At 42.0% G+C, this 17,668-nt stretch overlaps 1 protein-coding gene across 1 annotated transcript in view; it reads right to left on the bottom strand.

Moving 5' to 3' along the window:
• The window catches only part of EFR3A (EFR3 homolog A), a 270,999-nt gene that overhangs the window by 55,309 nt on the left and 198,022 nt on the right, over window positions 1–17,668 (bottom strand). The window contains exons 15-16 of the mRNA XM_089685931.1: window positions 17,228–17,303; window positions 5,160–5,321 (exon numbers count right to left, since the gene is read on the bottom strand). Coding sequence (XP_089542057.1) covers window positions 5,160–5,321; window positions 17,228–17,303 — 238 coding nt within the window. The remainder of the gene's footprint in view (window positions 1–5,159; window positions 5,322–17,227; window positions 17,304–17,668) is intronic.

The raw sequence follows: 17,668 nt of genomic DNA, 5'->3' as shown, positions 1-17,668 counted from the left end.
CTGCCCTCTGCCACACCCTCCACACTCCTCTCCTATACATACTACCCACTGTCATACCCTCCACACTCCTCTCCTATACATACTGCTCTCTGTCACACCCTCCACACTCCTCTCCTATACATACTGCCCTCTGTCACACCCTCCACACTCCTCTCCTATACATACTGCCCTCTGTCACACCCTCCACACTCCTCTCCTATACATACTGTCACATCATACCCTCCACACTCCTCTCCTACACATACTGCCCACTGTCTTACACTCCTGTCCTACACATACTGCCCTCTGTCACACCCTCCACACTCCTCTCCTATACATACTGCCCTCTGTCATACCCTCCACACTCCTCTCCTACACATACTACCCACTGTCATACCCTCCACACTCCTCTCCTACACATACTGCCCTCTGTCACACCCTCCACACTCCTCTCCTATACATACTGTCCCATCATACCCTCCACACTACTCTCCTATACATACTGCCCTCTGTCATACCCTCCACACTCCTCTCCTACACATACTACCCACTGTCATACCCTCCACACTCCTCTCCTACACGTACTACTGTGTGATACCCTCCACACTTCTCTCCTGAACATACAGGTGAAACTCGAAAAATTAGAATATCGTGCAAAAGTTCATTTATTTCAGTAATGCAACTTAAAAGGTGAAACTAATATATGAGATAGACTCATTACATGCAAAGCAAGATAGTTCAAGCCATGATTTGTCATCATTGTGATGATTATGGCTTACAGCTCATGAAAACCCCAAATCCACAATCTCAGAAAATGAGAATATTACCTGCAATCAATAAAACAAGGATTGTACATAGAACAATATCGGACCTCTGAAAAGTAGAAGCATGCATATGTACTCAGTACTTGGTTTGGGCCCCTTTTGCAGCAATTACTGCCTCAATGCGGCGTGGCATGGAAGCTATCAGCCTGTGGCACTGCCGAGGTGTTATGGAAGACCAGGATGCTTCAATAGCGGCCTTCAGCTCTTCTGCATTGTTCGGTCTCATGTCTCTCATCTTTCTCTTGGCAATGCCCCATAGATTCTCTATGGGGTTCAGGGCAGGTGAGTTTGCTGGCCAATCAAGCACAGTAATCCCACGGTCATTGAACCAGGTTTTGGAGCTTTCGGCAGTGTGGGCAGGTGCCAAGTCCTGATGGAAAATGAAGTCAGCATCCCCATAAAGCTCGTCTGTAGAAGGAAGCATGAAGTGCTCCAAAATCTCCTGGTAGACGACTGCGTTGACCCTGGACTTAATGAAGCACAGTGGACCAACACCAGCAGATGACATGGCTCCCCAAATCAACACAGACTGTGGAAACTTCACACTGGACTTCAAGCATCTTGCAGTGTGTGCCTCTCCATTCTTCCTCCACACTCTGGGTCCTTGGTTTCCAAATGACATGCAAAAGTTGCTCTCATCAGAAAAGAGGACTTTGGACCACTGAGCAACAGACCAGGTCTGTTTTTATTTAGCCCAGGTAAGACGCTTCTGACGTTGTTTGTTGTTCAGGAGCGGCTTGACAAGAGGAATACGACATTTGAAGCCCATATCCAGGTTCCGCCTGTGTGTGGTGGCTCTTGATGCACTGACTCCAGCCTCAGTCCACTCCTTGTGAAAGTCCCCAACACTTTTGAATTGCCTTTTCCTGACAATCCTCTCCAGGCTGCGGTCATCCCTGCTGCTTGTGCACCTTTGTCTTCCACACTTTTCCCTTCCACATAACTTTCTATTAATGTGCTTTGATACAGCATTTTGGGAACATCCAACTTCTTTTGCAATTACCTTTTGAGGCTTTCCCTCCTTATGGAGGGTGTCAATGATGGTTTTCTGCACAACTGTCAGGTCAGCAGTCTTTCCCATGATTGTAATTCCTACTGAACCAGACTGAGAGACCATTTAAAGGCTCAGGAACCCTTTGCAGGTGTTATGGCTTAATTAGCTGATTAGAGTGGGACAGTTTGAGCCGAGAATATTGCACCTTTTCACAATATTCTCATTTTCTGAGATTGTGGATTTGGGGTTTTCATGAGCTGTAAGCCATAATCATCACAATTATGACGGCTTGAACTATCTTGCTTTGCATGTAATGAGTCTATCTCATATATTAGTTTCACCTTTTAAGTTGCATTACTGAAATAAATGAACTTTTGCACGATATTCTAATTTTTCGAGTTTCACCTGTACTGTCCACTGTCACACCCTCCACACTCCTCTCCTGCACATACTGTCCACTGTCACACTCCCACTCTCCTCTCCTGCACATATTGCCCTGGCAACACATATTGTTCATGCATGGTCCACCTCTGTCACCACTGAGAAGCCAGTTCAGAGCAAAGATGTGCAGCTGATGCTGGAGGAATTACATGTAGACATGATCAGTACCTACAGAACCACTGACATACAAAAAAAAAAGGCAGCAAAACTGTATTTTATGTAAAAAAAAAAATATGGGAATTGTTTATGATGCACAGGATAATGGTTTATAATTTAGGAAACTAAATTTCATCCAATTAGAGTTTAGATCTACTTTAAATGTGTTTTATTCCCCAATGTTTTAAGAAGCTTTTAGTGTAGTCATTACACTCGAGTTAATTATTGTATAATTAAAAAGCCATTTGCTCTCTATGGTGCTGTATACACTTCTTATCTTTCATGTTATGTCTTGTACCAGATTTTGTTTTAGAATGTACTGTCTTGGTTTTTGAAATCTGCTTTCTGCTTGAGCAGACACGTTATTAAAAATAAAATAACAATTGTGTTCATAAAGCACAAGTGCGTTTACCAGGTTTAGGTAAAAAATGCATCTAATAAATCCATGCGTGTATAAGCACTAAACCTTATCCTGAATCAAAAGTGAGTACAAAAGGGTTGAGTCCTCAAAAGGAATCCCAGAATTTAATAAGGGCAAAATGGTTGCATCAGGACGGAGAGCTCTTGAGCAGTACTGAGGCAGGGTGCTTTTATGTTTTCAAGTAGCTATGTACAGCAACCTGCCACCAGCGAAACTGAAAGCATGGCAGGTGTAAGAGGCGTGATGCCCCTAGGGATGGCCTATTTATTTTTGCGCTTAAAGAGATACTAAAGTCTTTTTTTTTTTCTTTAAATAACAAACATATCATATTTACCTGCTCTGTGCAGTGGTTTTGCACAGAGCAGCTCGGATCCTCTTCTTCTCGGGTCCCGGGTCAATGCATGCAGGTAAAAAACATTGAGCCTTAACGACCACATTAATGTTTCGTTCTTTTGTAGGTGACAGCATAGCTTATAGTTCCAAGAGTAAAATCCTGTGTACCTCAATAGATGCTAGAGAAAACAAGTACATACGAGGGGTTCCACATCACAACAGACTGGTGACACAAGAATGAGGTGTATATTAGTAGAGTACAAAATCTGGTTGAAACACAGGGGCGTAGCTATATAGGTAGCAGGAGTCCCAACTGTGACCTGGCCTGAGCTGCAGGAGGCCCATGCGGTTCTCCTGTATGCAGGCAACATAGGCAGTTGGGTGGGTGGTAGGTAGCAGTAACAACACCCCGAGTGGCTAGAGGGCGGGGGAGGGTAGTAGAGCTACATGCCCTTCCGCAGTGGTTGCTATTCACATTCCCCGTGACCTCTGCTGGTCCCTCTCTCCTGCCCCATAGAGTGTCACTCAGTTCAATGTCCCCCCATCCAGATTCCCAGGACCCCCCCTTCCCCTTGAGTCACCTCCATCACCTCCTTTGTACAGGGCCCTCTGGCGCACAGTGCTCCTGGACAAAAGATCTTCTAGCGCACAGGTGCAGCCCTATGAGAGCTGGTCCCCCTGAAGACATCGCAGGCTTGTCTTCCAGGCCCCCCTCCTCAACCCATCATACATTACATATATCTCCTCCCTCCTTATGGAGCGGAAGATGTGTCTTCCCACACTGATCGCTCTGTCTATACTGCTGGAGGGAGCCCAGGCAACCATGGATGAGGGATTGAAGGGCAGCCGATCGCAGCACAGTATGCTTCCTCGTGGACACAGATGGCACAGCCAGACCATACTGGCCAAGATCTAGTACCTGTACTCCATCAACCTCACCCTGCAGCTTGGTCACGGTGAGGGAGATGACCCCATCTCCCCCATACATCACACTCCACCTTTCCTGGGGAAAGGAACCTAATTTCCACTGGGGATAGAGACTCCCCACCCTGGGGACAGGGACCTCATCTCCCCTAAGGAAAGGAACCCCATCTTCCATAGGGACAGGAGCCCCATCTCCAGACCATGCTGGTTGGCAGGGCTGGTGTCAACCACACTAGGGTGCCAGGAGGTGGCAGTAAAATCCAAATCCCCAGCCACTTGGGGATTTGGGGGGTGTTCCAGTGGCATTCACTGGATGCAAGGGGGGGGGGGGGGGTGGGTGGGTAAGGGGTAGAACAACTCCATTGTTGGGTGGCTGGAGGACAGAGGGGGGTCTAGCAGTACCAGTGTGGGGTGGCTGGAAGACAGAGGTGGTCTAGCAGTACCAATGCAGAATGGATGGAGAATTGGGGGGGGGGGCTACAGTAGTATCAGCTTGGGTTGTCTGGAAGATGGGGGGTGGTTGGGCAGCAATACCAGGCGCAGGGTGGCTGAAAGATGGGGAGCGGCAAAATGTACTTTCGCCTGTGTAGGCAAAAATCCTTGCAACGGACCTGCCTGTACGCCTGGACAGGACAAGCAGCGGGGGCGGCTGAATATAGCAAAAGCAAAGCGCCTCAACGGGGCTCTTAAAACTATTTAAAAAAATAAAATAACAAAAATCAAAAACTACTGATACCAGTGGTGGAACTACCATGGTAAAAAGGTTGTGCTTGCGACCAGGTCCTGGCGTTCCACCACCGGGCTCAGATGGAAGGGCCCCAAGTCAGGGGGATAGGGGGGCCCTTCATGGTTTCATGCATTGGGGCCCTGAAGGTTCTAGCAACGCCACTGAATAAGGGCACAGGGTTTACATATATTATTAGGATGAATGATGCTTCATGGAAAGTTATATATTAGCAAGAAAAAAAACAAACAAACATTGACACAACTACTTATAATTCACTAGTTCACTGTATTTCAGGCCTAACATGGTAGAGCTAAGCTCTTATTCGAATTCAGCTTTTACCAAGAATCTTCTAAAACCAACCTGTAGTGCAATAGCCACCCGGATCAGGTCGATGACAACTTCTTCATTGGCCAGTTCGATGGTGAGAAGAGCCAAGGCTGTATACAAAAGTTCAAAGTTCTTGTGTACATTGTCGTCCTCCTTACAGCCCAGATATATGTGACGGTAGAGCTGCTGGCCATGCTAAATACAAAAACAGACAACTGGCCATTAAACATCTGGTGGTGGTCATTTTCCAACTTGTGTTGCACACTAGTGCCAGGGCAATCAAGGTACACACAGCTCTAAAAATAATGAGTTAAGTCATGGTGGACGCCATCCAAACCTTCACAAAGCAGTGTTTGGCTACACGAGAACGTAGACTATAATACAATATTTCATAAAAACTCTCAGTGTATACCAAAATAGTCAATTAGGCTCCCAAAGGAATATGGAAGAAATAGTTAGATCTGAAACATCTCTAGGAGTATGTGTATGTATGAATGTGAGTTAGGGACCTTAGATTGTACACCGCTTGAGGGTTAGGGATTGATGTGAATGTACAAAATATATGTAAAGTGCTGCGTAAATTGACAGCACTATAGAAGTACCTGAAATAAATAAATAATAATAATAATATGAGTAAAATGAATAACTGATGCTTTGGTATGTTAAGCGTTTCATGCTCAGTGATGACACTTTTTCCTAAGGAACAGGTTTGCTTGATAGTCAAAATGGCTGCCTTTAGCCATAAAGTATGTCATTTCAATCTTAATCAATTAAAAAAAAAAAGCATTAAAAGCATTAATTAAATTAATGTATACCACATTATATTTGGACCCATTTTCATTATTAATAATACACCAGAAGGTAAGATTTTATTCCTTTCTTTAAATCCTACTGGGAGTGATTTACACATCTATTTTGTTTTTGCTTTAATGTACATTATTTTCTTTGCAGTCATCAGTTCAGGGTCTGTGGAGGTCACATTTACATGCTTATTGGGAGTTTTTATGAACTAAAAAAGATGCACAATGCAAAACTTAAAAAAAAAAAAAAAAATTATTTACCAGGAAGATTATAAGAAGTGGCCTTAAAATTCAATAGCAGGAAAGGGCAATCGCACGCAATGTAATGGAAAAACCACACTTCAATCAATTTGCGGCGTAAATAGGCATTTTATGAGAAAAGGACTTTAGGGAATAAAAATGAGATACAGAGAGACGAGAGTAATAATGGGCTTTAAAGGCATGAATAAATAAAATCTGTGCTGTGCTTTCCTATTGCTGCTAATGGGTAGATTGAAAGTCCTAGATTTTTTTAAATCACCTGTCATTTATACAAAAGAGGCTGTCATTTCTGACATGACCCAGATTACTAACTTTCCCATGCTGAAGTTTGTCAGAAAGACTAGTGTGTCTGTGAGTATTGGGGGGGGCTGGGCTGTCTCTAGAGGACTGCCCAATGTCACCCAATAATTCTAACAATTCTACAGTTTTATTAAAAAGGAACTAAATTTACACGAAAAATAAAAAGGTTAGAATTTTAGAACAGAAGGGAATCTATGACTTTTCCCCTCCCTCAGACAGACATACCATCAAGGAACATAAGGATGACTTCTGCACACCTGTGGGACACCATTTCACACAACCGGACCTCAATATTGTAATTCGTAAAGGAAATTTCAAAACTATTCAGGAAAGGAAAACTTTTGAACGAAGAATGATATTTCTATTTGATACAAGAGATAACGGCCTTAATTTGGACATGGGATTCTTCTCTCACTATCCAACAGTTTTACGGCCTCCTCAGTGAGTGTTATCCCCCCCAAGTCTTTGCTTTTGCTTCATCTTATCTCTAGTCTAATCCTAGTTTTATAACCATTGCTGTGTACATTTGTTTGTGTGTGTTTTTTTCTGTTTTTTTTTCCTCCCCCTTTTAACATTTCTTTTAACATTCTGCTAAAACTTTGTGAAGTAGTATTGCCTGGACCTTGAAGAAGGGGACATACCCCAAAAGCTTGTCCTCAAAATTGTATGTTAGTGCAGGGCTTGAAAAAGCCACTAGCCCACTCGCCAAATGCGAGGAGAAATTCCTCTGTGGCGAGCGGTGAGCACAGATGAAGCTTGGAGCGACTGCACCTGCGCTCCAAGCCTCATTGTGAAGCCGAGTTCCGGTTTACAACTTCCGGTTTCCGGCTTCTGCGGCACCGCCGCCAAGGGGACAAGTGCAGGAGAGGTCCGCTCTCCTCCGCTGAGAGGAGACACCCTCTCCTCCGCTACAGGGGACTCGGGCAGACAGTAAGTACTGTATACAACATGTCCTATCACTATAATGGAGTACAGGGGAGATGGGATATACATTACTCAGTAATGTATATCCCAGCTCCCCTGTACTCCATTATAGTGATATGACATGTATACAGTAATGTATATCCCCCCTCCCCTGTACTCCATTATAGTGATATGACATGTATACAGTAATGTATATCCCCCTCCCCTGTACTCCATTATAGTGATATGACATGTATACAGTAATGTATATCCCCCCCCCCTGTACTCCATTATAGTGATATGACATGTATACAGTAATGTATATCCCCCCTCCCCTGTACTCCATTATAGTGATATGACATGTATACAGTAATGTATATCCCCCCTCCCCTGTACCCCATTATAGTGATGACATGTATACAGTAATGTATATCCCCCCTCCCCTGTACTCCATTATAGTGATAGGACATGTATACAGTAATGTATATCCCCCCTCCCCTGTACTCCATTATAGTGATATGACATGTATACAGTAATGTATATCCCCCCTCCCCTGTACTCCATTATAGTGATATGACATGTATACAGTAATGTATATCCCCCCTCCCCTGTACTCCATTATAGTGATATGACATGTATACAGTAATGTATATCCCCCTCCCCTGTACTCCATTATAGTGATATGACATGTATACAGTAATGTATATCCCAGCTCCCCTGTACTCCATTAGAGTGATATGACATGTATACAGTAATGTATATCCCCCCTCCCCTGTACTCCATTATAGTGATATGACATGTATACAGTAATGTATATCCCCCCTCCCCTGTACTCCATTATAGTGATATGACATGTATACAGTAATGTATATCCCCCCTCCCCTGTACTCCATTATAGTGATATGACATGTATACAGTAATGTATATCCCAGCTCCCCTGTACTCCATTATAGTGATATGACATGTATACAGTAATGTATATCCCCCCCTCCCCTGTACTCCATTATAGTGATATGACATGTATACAGTAATGTATATCCCCCTCCCCTGTACTCCATTATAGTGATATGACATGTATACAGTAATGTATATCCCCCTCCCCTGTACTCCATTATAGTGATATGACATGTATACAGTAATGTATATCCCCCCTCCCCTGTACTCCATTATGGTGATATGACATGTATACAGTAATGTATATCCCCCCTCCCCTGTACTCCATTATAGTGATATGACATGTATACAGTAATGTATATCCCCCCTCCCCTGTACTCCATTATAGTGATATGACATGTATACAGTAATGTATATCTCCCCTCCCCTGTACTCCATTATAGTGATATGACATGTATACAGTAATCATTACTGTATACATGTCATATCACTATAATGGAGTAGAGGGGAGGGGGGATATACATTACCGTGTACAGTTTTATATTTCGGACTATTTATTCTAAAGAAAAATGTAATTTCATAAGCTTTAAGGGGGCGTGGTTGGGGGCGGACCTGGGCAAGGTTGGGTGGGGCAACCGGTGGCAAGTAAGTTTTGTGACCCACTAGTAGGTCTGGACTCGAAATTTTAACCCGTGTTAGTGCAAATAAAAAAAGTATCGCAGACAGTATATCAATTGTTTCTGTCGCAAGTGCACTAATACAGCTATAATCACCCCTCCCTCTAACAATTTTTAAAATGTTGACATTTTTTAATTTGTTTTTATTTAGTGAATTGCTCACGATCAATTGATTTAAAGGGTAGATATACTTTATTATTTAATAACACAGAAGAAGCTCTAAAAGCTGATGTTGTGCAGCTGACACCAGGTGACTCCAGGAGAGAGAGGATTCAGTTAGTAGAGGAGTACATATTGCACAAGGGAAGCCTTCAAGGCCCGTTGACCTGAATGATGTGTACTCAGAATGACATTAATTTGTCAATGCTTCAGAGTAACAGATGTAAGACTCTTCCTGTGGCTTTCAGCTCTCTGGCCAATTTCACATTGAGCTGACTTAAAAGGACATTCTAATAACATCTGGACTTCAACAAGAGTCAAATATGCTTTTCTATATTACAGTCAAGAAGATTAGTTGACCGGCTTTAAACTTTTCATTACTACAGGTCATAGAAGCCTAGATGACCAAGTCAAATTTGGCAGCATTAGTGTGCGTCAGTTAACTTGAATATAACAAGGATACCCAAATAGTCTGTATACTTTTTTTAACAGTATTCAGGGCTTTGGTAACCTGCATTGCTAAAAATCCTGCTTTTGTAATAGGTTGGTGATTTTTTTTAACAGTGTAACTGTATCTGAAGATTTCAGTATTAAACAGAGGCACAATGACATCTAAGGGGTTTATTTTGTGAATAGCTCCAGCCTGCAGTTGATCACTATGCCATGATGAACAAACTCATCTAAGATAACTGAAACTGTCATTCGTAAAGGTGCAGCCCTTATAGATCGGGAAATCTTGATACTGGTGAACAAAAGCAAAATAGGGAGCACTCTCTTCGTGCATTAACGTAGTAAACCAAGAATTTATTAGAAAGCATAAAAAAACTTTTTTTCTCATTTTGCCATGCCCATTGCCCCAAGTGTTCTGGTTGTCCTTCCGTCTACCTATACACACTACCATTTTCTCGCTGACACTTTTGCGAGATGCACCTTAAGGGGGTTTGTTCTGGTCCTCTTTAGCCATTTTGTGCCTTATATATGCTGGAATAGCAGGCTTACTTTTTAGCTCTGAAGAAGGGAGTTTGTCTCCCGAACCGCGTTAGCCTACCATCACTTTGGACTGTCATTACAGACTCTTCTTGTCTGTTTTTATCCCCCTTTGGTTTGTGAGTATGCATTTTTATGCTTTCTAATAAATTATTGGTTTACTACGTTAATGCACAAATGTTTTTCTTTTGATTACTATGTCATGGCTGACATAATGCCCATGAACCTACTCTGATTGGTTGGTTTCTATTGTTAGTGTAAACCAGAACTGTCATTGACAGCTGGGTCTGACAGGTAGGAGCTATGCAAGATGTCAGCTATTACCTGTCAAAAGAAAAAAGGTATCCTCAGCATGGGACATCATGCAATAATAGATATCGGTAATATAAAATTGTGAGGCTTTAGAACCAATTTAAAATGTAATTCCTTTATTGACAATTATGAAGGTTTTAGTGGATTTTTGAAGGGCAATTACACACTGAGATTTTGCGATTCTGAACTGATCATTGTGCAGATTAATAAAAAAAAAAAAAAAAAAGGGTGGGATTCCTAGCCATAGTTAGTGATACCATGAGCACCTGTGACCTTTAGGAATTAATACCTTTCTCTTGTAATTATGAAATATTTAAAGAGGGGAGTGGATAAGTCTACAAGCCAAAATATATAGCATGCTTGCATTTGCATATTAATCAACTATACTGCACAGATGGGACCTAGCACAGATGACCTCCGTACTCTGAATCATTCATATTCCAATGATAATTGAGGTGGTGAGCTCAAAAGTTTAATGTTACCTGATAAGTGTTTTTTTTTTTCTTGTAAATAGAATTAGCCTATTCAGCAGAAAAATAAAAGTGTTGCAATTGGGCAGTACAGTGGCTAAATGGTTAGCACTTCTGCCTGGCAGCACTAGAGTCGTTGGTTCCAATCCCAGCCACGGCACCACCTGCCTGGAGTTTGCATGTTCTCCCTGTGCCTGCGTGGGTTTCCTCCGGGTACTCCGGTTTCCTCCTACACTCCAAAGACATGCTGGTAGGTGAATTGGCTCCTGTCTAAATTGTTCCTAGTACGTGTATGTATGAATGTGAGTTACGGACCTTAGATTGTACACCCCTTGAGGGTTAGAGACTGATGTGAATGTACAATATATATGTAAAGCGCTGTGTAAATTGATGTATATAAGTACCAGAAATTAAAAAACACCAAGGTTACAAGAGAATTGCATCATCTCCTAGATTGTAAGCTCCAAGGAGCAGGGCCCTCCTATCCCTCTTGTATTGAACTGTATTGTTGCTGTATTGTCTCCCATTATATTGTAAAGCGCTGAGCAAACTGTTGGCGCTATATAAATCCTGTATAATAATAATAATTCATACCACTAAAATAATAAGAGCAACAGCAAAACAATAAAAAATACAGAGAAAAAAATGGTGCCAGGCTACTGAATAAGTAAATAAGTGTATCAGTGTATTGCTAAATACTAATACAATAAGTGATATATAACCCTTGACGGCAAATTATACTCTCCCCCGAAAGTCACAACTATATAGTCCAACTCTTATTCAGCGTCACTGTGTCAAAGAAAACAATTGTGCAGATATCTTCTATTAGAAAATGATTCTTTCTTTCCCAAATAGGCCTCAGATGAAGTCGGAAGTGACAAAACGCGTTAGAAAGTTACGTCGCCCGTGAACCGGAAGTTACAGAGCGGCAATTTTGGAAAAGGTTTTCATGTAGTTTTGCCAGTAAGTGTTTATGCTAAGACACCTTGCTTGTTTGTGAGCATAATTGTATCATTAACCTCTTCCATACCGGGCACTTTTACCCCCTTCCTGCCAAGGCCAATTTTCAGGTTTCAGCGCTCTCACATTTTGAATGACAATTGCGCGGTCATACAACATTGTACCCAAATTAAAATTTTATAATTTTCTAAACACAACTAGAGCTTTCTTTTGGTGGTATTTAATCACTGCTGGGGATTTTATTTTTTGCTAAATTAACAAAAAAAGACCGAAAATTTTGAAAAAAAAAACACGTTTTTCTTGGTTTCTGTTATAAAAGTTTGCAAATAAATAATTGTTCTTCATAAATTTAGGTCAAAATGTATTCTACTACATGTCTTTGGTGAAAATAACCCAAATTAGTATTTATTATTTAGTTTGTAGGAAAGTTATAGAGTTCACAAACTATGGTATAGATCTGAATATTGATCAATCCTGAAGTACTGACGGCCAATCTAATGTCTTGAGGTCCAAGAATGTCAGAACAGTACAGATATCCCCCAAATGTCAGAACAGTACAGATATCCCCCAAATGACCCCTTTTTGCAAAGTAGACTGTCCGACGTACTTCATAAGAGGAATGGCGAGTTTTTTGAACTTATATTTTTTTGGCATTTTTCAGAAAATGAAAAAATGTAAACAATAATTTTCACAATTTTTTTTTTTTTACATACTGTCACCAGTGCAGTACAGCGTCATCAAATAACTGGCATGGCGGTGATCAGGGACAATGACTGGTGACAGTGTGAAAAAAAATTAAAATTTATTTAAAAAATGTTTTATTAGTTTTAATGTATTACATTTTTTTTCTTTTTTTTAAAGATTTTTTTTCATATTTCACTATGACCAAAGTAGTACAATGTTACCATAGTAACATTGTACTACTTTGGGGAAGTGATCAGTATTTTTTTTTTTACACTATTTGCTTATAGCAAAGAATTACTTTGCTATAAGCAAGCATTTACCTGAATGATATCGATTCATCCAGGGTTTTTTGTTTTTTTTTGTACTTAGCTGTGATTTGGCCACGGCTAATCACATGACACAGCCGGGCTGTGATTGGCCCAGCTTGTGCATGTGATTGATGTGACCATTCACAGCTAGGCACACTAGTATACAATGGATGGCATGAATGAAGCCATCCATTGTATACAATTGTCATGTGACCTGCTGTGATTGGTTACAGCAGGTCGTATGGTACCGGCAACGGGGCCGGTACACAGATCTGTCATCGGCCGTGTCCGAGGTACACGGCCAGGGACAGATCGCGCTGCTGCACGGCTCTGTGGGCGCACAAACTGCGCATGCCCAAAAGGACGCCATATGGCGTCCACCCGGAATGGCAAGGTGCTCGCCCGGCTGCCATCTGGCCATGGGCTGTGCGGAAAAGGTTAAAGAACAATATCCCTATTTATTGCCTGCTACACTATTTAAAGTTTATTTGATCACATGTTATGATGCCATTCTGAATCGGACACTCTGTGGAGTGAGAGGAGCCCCCTCCCCCCTCTTTGTGCAAGTGGACTTTTATCATTTGGGTATTAAGTGGAGGAAGAGGAGTTTATCACTTGGGAAAGAAAGAAACAAGGAAGAATTTTCTAATAGACAATGTCTGCACAATTGTTTTCTTTGACACAGAGACGCTGAATAAGAGTTGTACTATATAGGCTACTGAATAAACCATAAAACAGTGTAAAATACAGGAGGTACAAAGAAGCGGACAACTATTAAACTGATACAGCATAGGTAGTCCATTTTTTACACATTGGTGACATTGATTTTATCTATTTGTATTACAAACAGTATTGTGCACTTTGCTACTTTAACATTTAGAGTGTTACTGTGTGTATCATGAGACTACAGGGTTGATTTTAGTAAAGACACAGGCTTTTCACTTTGCATTGGGAAGTTGCGCTTGAAGTTGCAATTTTCAGTTGAATTTTCCTCAACGCTCAGTGACTCGAGTGAATTTTAACTTTGCAAAAAATACCAAGGGAAAAAAAAAACATTTTTTCTTGCACTTGATTGGATGATGGAAGACAACAGAGCTTCACCTCATTCAACAAGCTCTAGGACATGGGTGTCAAACTGGCGGCCCTCCAGCTGCTGCCAAACTATAAGTCCCATGAGGCATTGCAAGACTGACAGTTACAAGCATGACTCCCAAAGGCAGCGGCATGATGGGACCTTTAGTTTTGCAACAGCTGGAGGGCCGCCAGTTTTACACCCCTGGTCTAGGAACTATTCCCAAGCAAATAAAACAGCCTATTTGCATTTTAGCAAATCAACCCCAATGTACTGTGACAGGACAGTTTTTCACAGTGTAAAGATGCAGATAGTGACGGGGAAGAGCCTGTTTAAAACGGAACTTCACTCTCTCAATCAACACCGACTATTTTGTACCCTTATGCTGTTACCATTAGTAAACAGACAGAGACGTATATCATATCTACATGTTTTAAACTTTTTTTTTAACATTTCTTCAGTTGCTTCCTGCTTTCCAAGCCTATGCAAATAATATCATACATCTTAGGAGTCTTCAGGAGGGTTTTCTCAGCTAAGCACACCTTCCTGCATTCATGCCTGAGCTAAGGGCAGATGGATTCCAGGAAGCAAATGCTACATTAATCATCTGCCCTTTCTCAAGATGGCCACAGCCAGAAATGCTAGGGGGTGTTTTTCAGTGATTTTTCAGCAAAATAAAGTATGGAGACACGGATGGATTGGGGGGGGGGGGGGGGTTGGTTTGAATATTAAAAATGAACTAAATAGCATTTACGGTTTGTGGTGCTCAGATGCAGTGTAGTCCTGCTTTAACCTCTTCACGCCGGCCGAACGCAAATGTCTGGCCTCCCGGCATCTGGGCCTAGACGCCGAGTGGCCGCACATTTGCGTTCTATTAAAAAAGGACATATGTGCCGAGAACGTGCGCCCTGCGTGCTCCCAGCCCACATGTCCGGTACTCACAGAAAGGTCCCGATCTCCTCTTTCGATCGGGACCTTTCCCAATCATGTGACCGCCGTGACGTCGCATCACATGACCCTAAACCCCGCCTCCCGGCTTCTGAAACTGTTAAAGGGCCGGGAGGCACCGGCGTGAAGGGGTTAGGCAGTGAAAGGTCTTTGAATATGTATAAGACAAGTAAGATTTGCCTGATCAGTGGTCAGTATTATCCAATCAGTCAGTGCTCCCTCCTGAGGAGGCAGAATAGTGCAAGTGCAGTGTTTGAAATGGACACCCAGTAAGTCAGGGTCAAGGCCACAGCTTGGTAAGTCTAGTGCTGCAGGGGCAAATGTACAGGTAAGAGGGTGTGTATAGCCCAGCAATGGGCAAACTACGGCCCGGCGGACCTTTTAATCCGGCCCGCGGAGCGTGGCAATCATCGGCTGTCAGAATGTGTGTAGGCGGGGCAGCATGAGGAACGTGAGGGGAGCTAGGCTCCTCTCACAGTCCGCCCTGAAGACCGGAACGGTGCTGGAACACGGCGAGGAACGCGCGGAGCAAAGGTAAGTGAATTGACACAGGGGGGACTTGGCTTACTACTTGGGGGGGAATAGTGCTGTGGGGGATGAAATACTATATGAGGGATGAATTAATATGGGGGATGAATTAATATGGGGGATGAATTACTATGGGGGATGAATTACTATATGGGGGATTAATTACTATATGGGGGATGAATTACAATATGGGGGATGAATTACAATATGGGGAATGAATTACTATATGGGGGATGAATTACTATATGGTGGATGAATTACTATATGGGGGATGAATTACTATGCTTACTATGGGGGAATATTACTATACTTACTATGGATGACACATACACATCATTCATCTACTCTTGGTCCGGCCCCCGGGTCCAATATATGAACCCATTGCGGCCCTCAAGCCAAAAAGTTTGCCCACCCCTGGTATAGCCTGTCTGGGCTGGAACAGACCGAGGGTCAAAACCAGATAGCAGATATGCTGATCAAGCCATGCAAGGTAAACCTTTCATATGCTGGTGACTAATAAGTACAGGCAAGAAGTTCTCAAATGGACTACAACTTCTCTGCAAACTCTGACGCTTAATCTCCCAGTACCTATAGATGCAATCCTTTTATTTCTCTATGAAATTGAGCATACTGTACTTTGAAGGATATACTGCCAATGTAGGACACTTTGCACTGTTTGGATTTGACACTTTATAGGTGAGATATGGAAAAGGTGTGCAGCCATAGATATCAAATATTTTAAAAAGATTTGCTTTCTTTTTTTTGTGCAGCAGCCAAAGAGGATTATAAATATTAGGAGCTGGTCAGCACAGAATACTAGGGAGAAATATTGTGTTTGGAGTGTTAGGGATCATGTACACGGGGCGTTTGGAAAACTCTTCTGAACGATGGAAACTGACTGCTGGAAAACGTAGGTTAAAAAACGTCTGTTTAGCCGCATTTGCATACCACATTTATGCGCGTTTGCTTTTTGAAGCGTTTTATAAGATAACTTCAGGAGACTTTCCCAAATGCCCAGAATGCACTGAAAAACAGTAAAGAATTAACTATTTCAGACGTTTTGAGAGAAATAGAGAGAGAGCAGAATGTGTTGAGATAAGCTGTCTTTTCTGGTTGTATTCACTATGGATCCCATCATGAGCATAATGCGGCACGTTCTACCATTTTTTCCTTGACGCAAAACCTGGAACTGACTGTGCTGGTATAAGTCCATTTGAATACATGGAAAACACTTTGCATGCATTTCTAATGAAAAAAAGGCTCTGGACAGCATCTGGACATGAAACAGTTAAAAAAAAGCTTCTAAAGGCAAACGCTCATAAATGCATAAACGCTTACACGCGTTTGGTGTTTGAAACACCTGTAAAATCTACTCCTGAACGCAAGTTTAGTGCGTTCAAAAAAACGACTGTAAACTGAACTGCCTGTAAACGACGATGTGTACATTGACACATAGGAAAACATTAGGGAGAGTTCAGGGGCTGCTGCAAAAAATGCTGAACAGCTCCTGAACGTCAGCTTAGGAGCTGCGGTGTACATGTGCCCTTATTGATTGTTTCAGAAGAATGAAAAGTGGAAGTTGGCGTCTGATCTGCTTTTCAATGGCTAAACGTTTTAGCACCAGGTCAAGACTGCCTACTATTGGATAGAGAGTAGTGCATAAGGTGGAAAGCTGATCAGGAGTTGTCTGGATTGAATTGCCTTCAGATGCTTCATTTGGGAAGCAGAGTGTCAACACACAACATAGACTGAAGGTTTGTGTCGGACCTCTAGCAAAGATTTTTAGTAGTACAACAAGCAGGTTTCAACAGATAAAGATTGAACAGTTTGGGACTTACCTTCTTCATAAAGCTCACATCCTGTCTGCTGCTTTTGTCCCGTTTTATCTTGAGGTCACCAACATCAGGAATTATTCTGAGAAAACAAAACACAATTTTACTTTATTTGTATGCTTGAAAGGGTCTATTTTGTAGCTTAGTGCAAAAAAAAAAAAAAAAAAAAAAGATTTTCGTGAAAGATCAAAAACTTTCTTTTGGGAGTCCATTGAGGGGCACAGGAAATCTTAAACCTTCAGGTTATGCAGGAGAATTGGACTCCAAAAAAAAACCAACCTGTAGACCAGCCCAGAATAACCTAGCATGCTTCAGTTTTGTGTCCCATACTGAACTCCAAGAAAAGGATTTTACAGTTAGTACAACAATTTTTTCTCCCACATTGAGGGACACATGAACTCAAAAGAAAGGTCCAAGAAAAAAAATGAGAAGAGAATTAGGGATTGG

This window comes from Staurois parvus, unplaced genomic scaffold (genome assembly GCF_062004578.1).
Source record: "Staurois parvus isolate SC_StPar_1 unplaced genomic scaffold, SC_StPar_1.0 ptg000389l, whole genome shotgun sequence".
NCBI lineage: Eukaryota > Metazoa > Chordata > Amphibia > Anura > Ranidae > Staurois > Staurois parvus.
Note: the sequence above shows the minus strand (reverse complement) of the source record. Positions and strands in the feature narration are given on the sequence as shown.